General features: G+C 41.8%; 1 protein-coding gene across 9 annotated transcripts in view; it reads left to right on the top strand.

The window, feature by feature from the left end:
• The window catches only part of RANBP3L (RAN binding protein 3 like), an 80,450-nt gene that overhangs the window by 64,667 nt on the left and 2,764 nt on the right, over nucleotides 1-13,019 (top strand). For all 9 annotated transcript variants that reach the window (XM_039543244.1, XM_039543243.1, XM_039543237.1 and 6 more), the window contains 6 exons: nucleotides 1,715-1,796; nucleotides 2,810-2,912; nucleotides 3,700-3,830; nucleotides 4,838-4,958; nucleotides 5,538-5,680; nucleotides 9,341-9,536. In XM_039543244.1, coding sequence (XP_039399178.1) covers nucleotides 1,715-1,796; nucleotides 2,810-2,912; nucleotides 3,700-3,830; nucleotides 4,838-4,958; nucleotides 5,538-5,680; nucleotides 9,341-9,536 — 776 coding nt within the window. The remainder of the gene's footprint in view (nucleotides 1-1,714; nucleotides 1,797-2,809; nucleotides 2,913-3,699; nucleotides 3,831-4,837; nucleotides 4,959-5,537; nucleotides 5,681-9,340; nucleotides 9,537-13,019) is intronic.

Below are 13,019 nucleotides of genomic sequence, written 5' to 3'. Positions count from 1 at the left end.
ATTGAGATGAGCTGCTCAAACAGGTCTCTCTGCTGAGCCCTCTCCTCCTCCCTTAGCTGCCATTCCTGTTCCAGGAACTGTGAAGCAAATGCCTGCTCCTTTGCTAAAACCCTGTCCTCAAGCTGTGCGGTGAGACTCAGCCTTTCCTCCTGCCTCTTGGCATGCCTCTTCTCCAATATTAAGTCCCTCTGCTTCTAGTACTGGGCCTGCTGGTTGGCCCACTCAAGAACTTCGACCAAGTTCACCATGGAAATGCTCCTCTTGGAACAGTCTGTGGAGGTATGTTGGACCAGGCTTGTACTGCAGTGAGGTCAAGCTGTGGAGGTATAGCAGCCAGTAGAGGTAAAGAGGCCTGCAATAGGACAAGACACAGAAGGTTATTGTCTCAAATAGCTCACTGGAGGAGCACAGAATTAATGTTTGTGGAATTTCAAGGACATAAAATGTTACATTCAAAACAGTATGCCATCTGAGGCCTAACCAGTGCTGAGTACAGCGATACTATCACCTCCCATGACTCCTCTGTTAATGCAACCAAAAATTGCATTTGCTTTTTCGTAACAGCATCATATTGCTGACTCACTTTGAGGTTGTGAGCCACCACAGTTCCCAGATCCTTCTTAGCAGTGCTGCTGCCAAGCCAGTTTATCCCCTATTCTATATTTGTGCATTTGGTTTTCCTTCCCTCAGTGTAGCAAACTTACATTTGTCTTTGTTGAATTTCATTTTGTTGCTAGTGGCTCCGAGATTTCTACAGCTAATTCGTTCAGTACCCTGGGGTGTACAGCATCAGGCCCGCTGACTTGAATTCATTCAAATTGGTCAAAAGATCTCTGATGTGTTCTTTACTTATCCTGATCTGTATCCCTTCCTTTTGGTGGTCAGAAGAAAATGGAACGGTTAACGCTGACTCACTGAGCTGCTGCTGTTCTCCAAGTGGGGGCTTCCATTTTCAACTGAGTCTATTGGAGATTTTTGCAATAGAGAGGACAAAAGAAGGTGGCCTGTGGGATTATGGGATACTTTTGGCAGACTCCCAGGACCCAAGTCAAGCAGGGCTGCATCTGTACTTCAAAGCAATAGGGCTTGAACCTTGGGTCATGGCTTGACACTGGCTTGGAGCCTCCATCCCTGCAGGATCCTAGGACCCTAAGTCTAAGCCTGAGTCTGAGACTTGTGTGTAGACAGAAGGAGGATTTGGGCTCAACCCTGGTCTGAACCCATGCTTACATTGCAGCATTGACGTAATCTATATCTAGGCTTGCTGAAGTAAGCTGTGCACCTGCCCCTCTATGTTCCCCCAAGCAGATGGACAAGGAGAAGATGAAGAAGATAGGGGAGTGGGTGGATCTGGTGGCTGGCACAGCTAAGCCGACATAGGAAGGGTAGCAGTTTGCTGGAATAAAAGGAAGCAGGGAGAGAAGTGTGCCTCTCTGATGCATGATTCTTTCCCTATACTGCTCCTGGGGTGCTGCAACAGTGGCCTGTGGCTTTGCCACTATCTAGTCTTTTTAAGGAACATTCTCATTATGCTACATTGTATTTCATGTATCTCCCTAAGTTCCTTTAATGAAGTATTCTCTATAGTCCCCAGTAGGCCAATATTTTTGTTTGAATGTAAGGTTTGGAAAGGTAAATGTATGCTGTTATAGATGTTATATTTGCATCTTTTACAAAGTCTAATTGATATTTTTCACATATTTTGTTTCTCTAGAAATCAGACAGTTGAAGATGTAACTTTTTTAAACAGAAATTCTACTTTTGTGTTTGGAGAAAACATGGTTGAGAGAGTTTTGGTAAGATTTGTAAATATTTAAATTTTTCTTCTTTCTTCTGTTTCTGAAAAAGTTGGCATTTGAATGCTGAGCGTCACATTTTCAAAGATGGTCCCCTAAATTGTGACCACAACATTTGTCATATGTACATACAAAGCCCCCAGTCCTGCAAATGCATGAGTCATCGCTTTGAAGTCAAGTCACATGAGTAAAGTTAAAGATGTATAGCTGTTCACAGGATCGGTCCAAAATGGGTTTATATATGTCAGTGTTCATCTGCACAGGCAGTTACTTGTTGGGTGTGCTCGGCTGGCTTGTGTGCACATTTCATGGGCATAACTTAGGTGGGCCCAAATTTTAGACTTGGCCCTTCAGTAGGAAAATCAATTCTAGCAATTTTCTGTTATAGTTCAAACCACTTCAGACTTTTTTAACATTCAGAGCTGTAGGCTTTCTCCCCTCTGACTCCAAGAAAATATTTGATTAGCAGTATACAGATATAAAGGAGATGTGAACAATGAGAAAACTGTAACTCTGCAGAATTAGCTAAATGTAATAGTTTAAAATATCTCAGAGTGATTACTTCTAAATTCTGCAATGCCTTTTTTAAATTTTGGGTATATATGGTGAGCTGTAAAATGAGGAATTAATTTGGAAAGATATCTGCTAAACTTCTCCACTTTTATTATCAGATCACCTTAAACTTAAATTGAAAGAAGCTTATTCTTTTAGCTCAGAGTCTCTCTTAAGAAGAGACTACAGTTCCTGCTTAATGACGTTTTTGGGCCTTTTATAATAATGGACGAAGTTCCAATATTGACTGAAATACCAAATGCTTGTTTACTTATATCCTATGTTAGTATTTGTATGTAGGAATAAAGTTTGCATGTTAACTTATTATTTCAACTAATCTTCACCCCTGCTGTGTATTTTATGATTCAATCCATTCCCGATCTTTCAGCTTGCTGCTAATGTCAAACATATAAACGTTACAATTTCTTAAACTGTTTTTCCTTGTTTCTTCCATTTTTTAGAGTCCTCAGAAATCTACCAAGCTGCATAATGAAACTGATCTATGCAAGAAAGAAATAACATCCACAGATGCCAAAACTGTTCATATTGGTTATTCACATACAAGTAAGCATTACTACTTTAGCAAACAAACACAGGGAGGCTCTACCAATAGGTCAATTTCAGTGCATCGTAGAGGACATCAAATTAGTGGTGTTCAGTAATTATCATCTATTTACTTTAAAGTTATCCAGTCATTAGTATACAATTAGGATGTGCACCATAAATGGAAGTGTCCAGAAAGCAACTGTCATTTGGTTTGTGACTCAGAATTAGAGCTAGATTATCATCATAGCGAATAATTTATTATTTGATTAATTTAGACTATTTTTTTATTTGTAAGTTTTCCTTGAATAGACTTTGAGTTTTACAAATGTATTTGTTATCCAAAACTGTGTGATGAATACTTTGTGAACACATTTCAGCCTATAGCTTGTTTATGAACAAGTCACTTCAACTACAATTTTAGCTAGTTGTTCATGTTCTTTCCTGCTGAATATTCACACCCCTCTTATTACCATTGTGATTTATGGGACTTATTGCTGCTCAAAGTCATAGTCATGAAAAACATATCACAAATAATTCGATTTGGAAACTCAACTATTAACTAGTTAGGGTTTGATCCTGCTAGTTGTTCCTTGTTGACAGACCAATGTGCCTAAACAGAAACCTTGGATCGTGGTCTTATTCTTTAAAAAATATACAGGGATGCCTGAAGTTTATTAAAACATTAACTGATATCTAGCACTAAGGGGTACAAAGACGTAGACTATGCAAATAGACATATTGTTGACATACTAAAACATTCCTGCTGTAGAAATTTTATAATTTTCTGTTTTTATTTCTCCTTTAGAAACATTTTTTGTCAAGAAGTCAACACTAATTGAATCAGCTGCGGCTTACATTTCCAAACCAGCACAGAAATATTTGTTAGATAAAGTTGAAGTTATAACCGGGGAAGAAGCAGAACATAACGTGTTGCAGGTATATTTTCCTAAAGATTGTATGATAAGCCTTTCTACTTACGTTAAGAAAGAACATTATGGTGTACTGTAACTTATAATACCATGAATACATATCTACTACTTCTTTGTTGGACAACTGTATAAGTTTTTTTCCTTTTTTAAAAATATGCTTCGTTAACTACCGTAATTTCTTTTCAAGCTGATACGTAGCTTTTCATCGTATATTCTCTATACTGAATATAGAGAGCTCTTTCAACCTCCAAAATCATGCTCCAAAGCCTCATTCTGCTAGTGTCTGTTATAACTGTCTTCACAATAAGACAGTATTCCCTAACACCAATAAATAAAACCCCAATTTATAAGTATTCTTAAAGTTACTTTATAAACACAAAGGCTTGGTGTTTTTTTTTTAACTATTGAGTTATCAAAGTAAGTGGTTTTATAATAAAACTAAGGTACATCCATGTAATTTTAGGCTAGCAGGATAAATCTTGCTACTCAAAATTCTTAAAACGCTTTATTTTCTTGGCAAATTAACACTTGCATATATTACAAAAATCTAAAAATGGAAAGATATAAAACTGTAAGATTGCTTGAATCCACTTCTCCCATTCATATGTGGGAAATTTGTATGTGGATGGGTCATTAGCTTCAATTTATGACAGTACTGGTACAAAAAGTTGCATGAAACTTCTGATATCAGTGATGGTATAGGATGATGCATTCTGGGACATCTTCAGGAAATATGGAGATGTCTTTGGATTTCACAGAGAAAGGTTAAAAATTGAAAAGGTAAAAGTGAAATGTATTTCTATGCTAAATGTTCCCCATAGCCTGGTTACTAGAGGTACTCAGCATAAATCTGGGGTTAGTGCAATTTTCATTTCATTTTTTAAATTTGTCTTAATTTTATGCAAACTGTAAAGTAAAAAGTTATAGCACAGAGACATCAAACCTATAAACTGCATTCTCTGGCACAACAGAATTCAGATCAGTTGACACTTTCCATAACATTTTCCCCTTCAGATCAGTTGCAAGCTTTTTGTATTTAATAAACTCTCACTATCCTGGACTGAAAGAGGAAGAGGATCCCTGAGGCTTAATGACACTTCAAGCAATAAACATGGAACATTACAGTCAAGGCTAGGTAAAAATTAGTTCCACTTAATCGTGCTCTCATTTGCCATAGTCAGTTGAATATCACATCATTTGTAATCCTGCAGCCAGGTTTGTTTATATCCAGTTGCTCAAAGCCTTTTCATTATTACTCTATAAAGTTAGCTACCTACTAAACATCTCTTGCCGCTGCAGTTTTTGTGAGCTGCAGGTACTCACAGATGTCACTAAGCACTATGTATTTCTGTTTCCAGGTTTCTTTACTCTAGTTCTCTCTTTTCTAATTTGGCTTTACCAGAGGTGCTGCTTCTTCCAAGTGACTTATGGGGCGTTCTGCTTATTGAGCAGTAGTTTCTTACACTTTATTGTATAGTTTTGAAAGATTGTTTCATTATATCATATGGCAAATATATCATATCGAGAGAAACTTTAAAAATATCAAAGTATAGTAAATAAATTTAAACCCCCACCTCTTTCAAAATGTTAGGTTATAATCCCCTGAAATGCAAAGTTAATGGAAATATGATTTTTATAGCAGTACTGAATAAATCTGCTGAAACAACAGGGAGGTTTCCATGTAATGTCTAATATGTAAGCATTCCTGTTTTAGTTATGCGAAATCAAGGCAATTTGAGACTGATTCTCAACACCAAACTCTGGACTCAGATGGCGATAGAAAGAGCAAATCGCAAGAGTCTGTGCATCACTGCGACAGACCTAGAAGACCATTCTGTTAAAGTATTTCTAATACAGGTAAGAAAAAATTGAAAAAGAACAAGTATCTAGAACTTGGCAATTTAGCTTGGATTCCTTGTTCTGGCAAGCCTCCTTATGGTAAAAAGTGTAAGGCTATAACATGTACACAATTACCATTGAGGTCAATTGCTGTTTTGTGCAAAAAGCTGAAGGTCTGATATGGCCCAAGGAGATATCCAGGGCCGGCTCCAGACCCCAGCGCACCAAGCGCGTGCTTGGGGCGGCATGCCGCGGGGGGCGCTCTGCTGGTCACCGGGAGGGTGGCAGGCGGCTCCGGTGGACCTCCCGCAGGCGTGCCTGTGGAGGGTCCGCTGGAGCCGCGGCTCCGGCGGACCCTCCGCAGGCACGTCTGCGGGAGGTCCACTGGAGCCGCGGGACCGGCGACCACCAGAGCGCCCCCTGCGGCGTGCCGCCGTGCTTGGGGCGGCGAAATTGCTAGAGCCGCCCCTGACCAGATCACTGTATTAGACAGCCAGCAGGAGTCACTAACGCGATGGTATACAAGTTGTTCCCAAACTCTGGTCTGTGGACTATCAGTGATCCATGGAACTGACTACTCCATGGTGCTAAATAATGTTAAAAGATGCCTAAAATATATCAACACACTTTCCTGATTTTTTTTTCCTTCTGCATAGAAACAATTGCTATAGTTGCCTCAGGGATATTATTCAAAGTGATCAGTGCGGGGGAGTAGTCCATGCAATTGTGACTAGAAGGGCAGGTGGTCCACAAGAGTCGCCAATAAGATATATAAGAACATAAGAATGGTCATACTGGGTCAGACCATTGATCCATCTAGTCCAGTATCCTGTCTTCTGACAGTGGGCAGTGCCAGAAGCTTTAGAGGGAGTGTTCAGAACAGGGCAATTATCGAGTGATCCACCCTCAGTTGTTCAGTCCCAGCTTCTGTCAGTCAAAGGCTTAGTGACACCCAGAGCATGGGGTTGCATCCCTGGCCAACTTGACTAAGAGCCATTGATGGACCTATCCTCCATGAACTTACCTCATTCTCTTTTGAACTCAGTTATAGTTTTGGCCTTCACAATATCCCCTGGCAGTGGTTGACTATGCATTGTGTGAAGAAGTACTTCCTTATGTTTGTTTAATAGGCAGCAGATTTATTTTCATTGGGTGACCCCGATCCTTGTCTTATGTGAATGGGTAAATAACACTTCCTTATTCACTTTCTCCACATCATTTGTGGTTTTATAGGCCTCTATCATATTCCCCCCTTTTGTCATCTCTTTTCTAAGATGAACAGTCCCAGTTTTTTAATCTCTCCATATAAGAAAGCTTTTCCATAACCCTAGTCATTTTTGTTGCCCTTTTCTAATACTAATATCTCTTTTTTGAGATGCGGTGACCAGAACTGCATGCAGTATTCAAGGTGTGGGCATACAGTGGATTTATATAGTGGTGCTATGATATTTTCTCTTACTATCTATCAGTTTCCTAATAGTTCCTAACATTCTGTTAGCTTTCTTGTCTGCCGCCACACATTTAGCAGCTTTTTTCAGAGAACTATCCAAGATGACTCCAAGATTTCTTTCTTCAGTGGTAAGAGCTAATTTAGATCCCATCATTTTGTATGTATAGATGAGATTTTTCCCAATGTGCACTATTTTTGCATTTGTCAAAATTGAATTTCATCTGCCATTTTGTTGCCCAGTCACCCCGTTTTGTGAGATCTTTGTAACTGTTCAGTCAGCTTTAGACTTCACTATCTTCTTGAGTAATTTTGTATCTTCTCCAAACTTTGCCACATCACTGTTTACCTACTTTTCCAGATCATTTATGAATATGTTGAACAGCACAGGTCCCAGTACAGATTCTGTTATTTATTTCTTTACATAGTGAAAACTGACCATTTATTCCTACACTTTGTTTCCTATATTTTAACCAGTTACTGATCCATGGGAGGACCTTCTCTTATCCCATGATTTCTTACTTTACTTAAGAGTCTTTGGTGTGGATCTTGTCAAAAGCTTTCAAGTCCAAGGACACTATATCAACTGGATCATCCATGTCTACATGCTTGTTGACACCCTCAAAGAATTCTAATAGATTGACGAGGCACGACTTCCCTTTACAAAAGCCATGTTGACTCTTCTCCAACAAATCATATTTATCTGTGTGTCTGATAATCCTGTTCTTTACTATAGTTTCAACCAATTGCCTGCTATTAAAGTTAGTCTGGAACCTTTTTTTAAAAAGTTGCCATTACATGAGCTATCCTCCAGTCATCTGGTATAGAGGCTGATTTCAGTGATAGGTTATGTATCCCAGTCAGTAGTTCTGCACTTTCATATTTTAGTTCCTTCAGAACTCTTAACAGGGGAGCCCCATCCTTCAGAACTCTTGGATGAATACCATCTGGTCCGTGCTGCTGACTTACCAATGTTTAATTTATCAATTTGTTCCCAAATCTCTTCTCTTGACACCTCAGTCTAGGACAGTTTCTCAGATATGCCTAAAAAGAATGGCTCACCCGTAGCTCAGGTTCAAAGATATATGAACAAGTTTGAGAACCAATGAAAAAGGCAGCTACTTGAGTCTAATCTATAACATTTGCAACCCTAGGCTGACTTTGTCCCTGCAAAGCTGCATATTCCTGTGATGACAGATTACTCAGTTGACAACTGAGCTAATTTCTGCTGAAACACCAACTCTGAATTGCTCTCAGCTGCTTTCTTCTGTGCATGGCTATAGTGAAAGGAAAGTTTTTGGCTTCTGCAAATGTGAGCAGCATGGAAGAAGAGCCAGATACTCTACTGCTTTGCAACTCTTGCAGTCACATACACCTGTGCAAAGTGAATATAAATTGGGTATAAAACTACCAAATCAGACTAGTATCTTTCTACTCTGAATTTGTACAGGTGTAAATGAATCCAGTGGAGTATCAGGCCCCAAAAGACCATGTGCTTTCAACTACTCTACAGTAAATTATTTCCTTCCAACTTCACCAGCAGAGTTCATGGCATCTTTTCATTTGTTAATCAGAGAAAACTCAATCTTGGTTGTTAATTCTGGTTTTACTTACTTCTAACCAGAAATATGACTAGGAATTTTCACAATCCATATATGTTTTATTATTGTCAGAAGTACATTTTGTTACTGAGGAGTTGCACAGAGTCAAGAACATTAAGTATTCAATAAAAGTTGAGTCATTCACTGAGATGAATCATAATTTTTGTTTTAAAGTTGCATCCATTATCTCAATAAGGAAAACAACCAACAATTATTTTTTAACAAATTCTAAAACACAGACCATTAAGACAAACTTAATATTATTTGTATTTAAGTCGATTTTCTCACGAAGTTACTAAATTGGAATCTTACATAAATTCTTTTGACTCCAAAGGACAGTAAGTGTCTGATGAAGTATCAGAGGGGTAGCCGTGTTAGTCTGGATCTGTAAAAGCACTTCGTGGGTGCGTCCGACGAAGTGGGTATTTACCCACAAAAGCTCATGCTCCAAAATGTCTGTTAGTCTATAAGGTGCCACAGGACTCTTTGCTGTCTGATGAAGGGATTTTTAGCTCTTTTCAGTCCTTTTAAAATCTCTCCCCTTTGCATCTGCATTTCAGTGGTTGGTTTGGATGCAGTCAGTTATTTTGCAGTTATTTTCAATGGTTGTATGCACTTTATTTTCTACAGGCAAGTTCAAAAGATACTGAGTACCTGTATACAGCAATACATCACCGTCTTGTTGCACTGCGAAGCTTTGCTGAGCAAGAATTGGATGCAAATCAGGTTGACACAGAGCCAGAAACAGCCTTTCATTCATTAAACTGTGATAGTGATGATGATGAAGAAGATGAAACAATAACTCAAGTGAGCAGCAATGAATCAGGTAAGCAGAGCTTTTCCTGAGACTTTTGTGCTCCTTTGAACTTCACTTGGTGCCGTGAGAATCCCATTTCTACCTCCTTTTATTAACCTCTCTTATCCATCCAAGTGCCTATGTTATGGTGACCCTCTCTCCAGCACTGGAGTAGGGTTTTATTATTTTGACAGGCTTGTGTCAACAGTGCCAAATTATTTTAAAATAAATAATCAGAGTAGTCTTTTGACAGAGGAATGAGTGTCAGGATATCTGGGTTAAAAATTTTCAAGCTTAAAGTTAAGGCTCCTAAACGCACACTTGGATATCTCAGTTGACGTAGTGTGTAGTGCTGCGATCAATTTCCACTTACTTTATTGGAAGTTGAGTCCACTTATATCAGTGCTACATACAGCTTGTGGTAGTTAGTCTACCTGAACCATAAAAATGGTCATTTGAACCAAACTTATGTAACGTGTGATTTCTTTTAAATATCAACCTATGCTGACAGACTGTAACAGTCATTTATGGATGGTAAAACTGGTTGACAATGCAAGCACCAGGAGATTTTATACTGTTACAGGACATTAACAACTTTGATAAAGTGATAAATCTCCTGGTAGACAGAATCTATGGGGCTAGACACCCTGTCCAGGTTTAATCTGCTTTCACCAGTGGAACAAAGACTACAACCCCCACTGGTGAAGAGTCCACCTAAAGCAGGGTGTATTTGAGCAAGAGGCTCACAAATCCCACTCCAGTGGCAGTTAGCACAGCCCATAAAGTGGCTGGGGTCAACCATGGAGAAGTCAAGGGACTCTAGAGATACAATGGCCAGAGGTGAAAGTTGCCTTTCCTTAGTGGAAGGCAGGCACTACGCTGCCGAAGTGGGGAGATTCACCCTAGGAGAGCTGCCGTTGTGCATGTAGGGGTTGTAAATTGCAAATACGTCTCCTCTCAGGAGGAATACGGCAGTGATGTCTGAATTATCATCAGCCACGTGACACTTCTCCTTCCAGTGGAGCTGCAGGCTGTTCCCTTTTTAGTTTTTAAAAGAACTCTTCAGCAAGGATCAAATCACATACAAATAACAGTTTTGAGTGACTGTTTACTTTAGGAAACAAACACGCCTTTTTTCCTGTTAGCAAGAATATGACAGTTTACAATACTTGTTCCCATAATCATTTGTTGTATCTCTATAATATTCAGTTCACAGAACAAAACATGCCATTATTGGGTGGGGTGGGAGGAAGAGGCAGTGGGGAAGGAAGCATGTGGGATAGGGCAGGGGACAGTGGGGAGAGGAAATGGGGAGGGATGCGGAAGAGAAGGAGATTGGTGAATCAAGGGAGGGGAGCAGGAGCCCAGCATCCCCTTGGCAGCAGCTGGGGCTTCCCTGTTAAGCAGGCCCATCAACCTCACCCCGATGAGCCCCACCCCTCCTGCACCTGGACCACCCTAATGAGACGCCCACATGTGGACCCACATCCCACTGATCCCCAGTCAGCTGCACCCGGACCCATACCTCCCCCAGCACCCGGACCACCACACTGAACCCCAACCACCTTCATCTGGACCCAGTTGTAGACTCGCATTGCCCTTGCACCCAGAATTCCCCCAATGATCCCCTGTGCATCCATTTCCCCCCAATGAGCTCCCTGTACCCAGATTGCCCCACACAGAACCCTCTTACCTCACACCTGGATCCCCCTACACTCAGCCCCTCCACATTTGGATCCTGCTGGGATGAGCCTGCCTGCCTGCCCACACCTGGTGCAGACAGGCGGGCCCCGGGGTGTTCTGAGGCAGGCCCAGCCCTTGCAGTGTGTCTCGGTTAGGGCAGCCTCACCATCAAGTCCCTGATCTCCCACCTCCATGCAGGGGCGGGCGGTGACGCAGGGTGATCTCCCACCTCCATGCAGCCAGTGGCCTGTGCTCCCCACTGCCATGCTGGAGCCTGCACATTTTACTGCTGGGGGCATTGTGTGCCAAAAAGTTAAAAATTCAGCACCAAAAAAGAAAAATAATTGCAAAATTCTGCAAATTGTATTTGTCAAAATAATACTACATAATCACACCAATTTCAATTATTTTGGTAATTTATTTCAAAATACCTGTCAGCAAGTATGTCTGTAACACACACACAATTTCCCCCAGGAGTAAAGAGTTAAAGGACCCGCTATGAAAACCCTGTTCCTGTTTCTCTGTCCCCTTTCCCACTCCAGAGTCCAGCTGGGAGGCCAGACACCCACAGAACCCCCCTCCTCCCGCTGAGCCCTGCCATGCCCCCCCCCCGCCTAGATACCCGCACCCCCTCCCCTCTAGAGCCCAGCCATGGGTCTCCCCCCGGCCCAGCTACCTGCATCTCCTTCCTCCAAGAGCCCAGCCATGGGCCCCTCCTGGTTCAGACACTCACCCTTCTCCCGCCAGAGCCCAGGGATCCAGAGGGAGAAACAGCCTGATGCTCGGTCCCACAGGCTTGCACGGAGTTTCCTGTGTGCCACCCTCTCCTTCCCTCAGGGCATGCTGGGAACTGCGGCTGCCAGGAATCCTCTAGCTCCCTCCTCTTCCCTCCCAGCAGTGTCTCCTGTGTGTGAGCTGGGCTCTACCAAGTCCAGCAGACCCTAGTTGCAGCTAGCAGCACTGCAGCCCATTTCTGTGGGGAAAAGGAAGTTCTGCACACATTAATTTCTGCAAAATTCTGCATTGCACAGTGGTGCACAATTCCCCCAGGAGTAATGACATTTATTTATTGACAAATAAAATTTGCAGAATTTTATAATATTGTGTGCAGAATTTTTAATTTTTTGGTGTAGAATTCCCTCAAGAGTAGAGTGTCTACTCTTTGGTCAGATGCACCTTTTCCCAGCAGCTCTCCCTCAGCTGCTTTCCATGTCTTACCAGCCTGGAGAAAGCCCTCCTCTCCTCTGCCAGCTGAGTCATTTGCATTCTCATAGACAACTGCTGCCTGGAAGTTTCCTGGATACAACTCCTTGGCTATCACAGGCATGGTAGCTGCATCTCGATTTAAAGAGACAGTTATTTGCCACAAGCATATCAGGACCAACGTCCTGGAAAACTGGGACCTGGGTTGGGGTACCCTCCATCACCCTTTTCTCTATCCCCAAGAGGTCAGCTGTGTGACTACTCCCCTCCAAAAGGTCAGTTATTCAGTTCCCTCTCTGAACCTAAGTCTCAGGATGCATGCCTGTGTCCACTCTATCCTGGGCATCCTCTCCCAAGTGACCAGTGAGGAGACATTCTCCCACTATTCTTTCCCCAGTTTCCTTCTTTGCCGCCTCTTTCTACACTCTTCTACGCTCTCTAGAGCGGGATCTATCCCTTGTTCAACTGCAATGTACTGGCAGCTCACCCCCAGACAGTTTTCTCAATGACGGGCACTCCACCCTCCTCCCTTCCTGAGGAAGTGTTGCCTTCAGCTGCAATGCAGAGCCTGTCGCAATCTCCTCCACTCTTGGAAGCATACTGCTTCCATCTGCTGCAGAGTAATCA

This window comes from Mauremys reevesii, linkage group 6 (genome assembly GCF_016161935.1).
Source record: "Mauremys reevesii isolate NIE-2019 linkage group 6, ASM1616193v1, whole genome shotgun sequence".
Taxonomy (NCBI): Eukaryota; Metazoa; Chordata; order Testudines; family Geoemydidae; genus Mauremys; species Mauremys reevesii.
The sequence above is the reverse complement of the archived record's forward strand: the minus strand, read 5'-3'. Positions and strand labels throughout refer to the sequence as shown.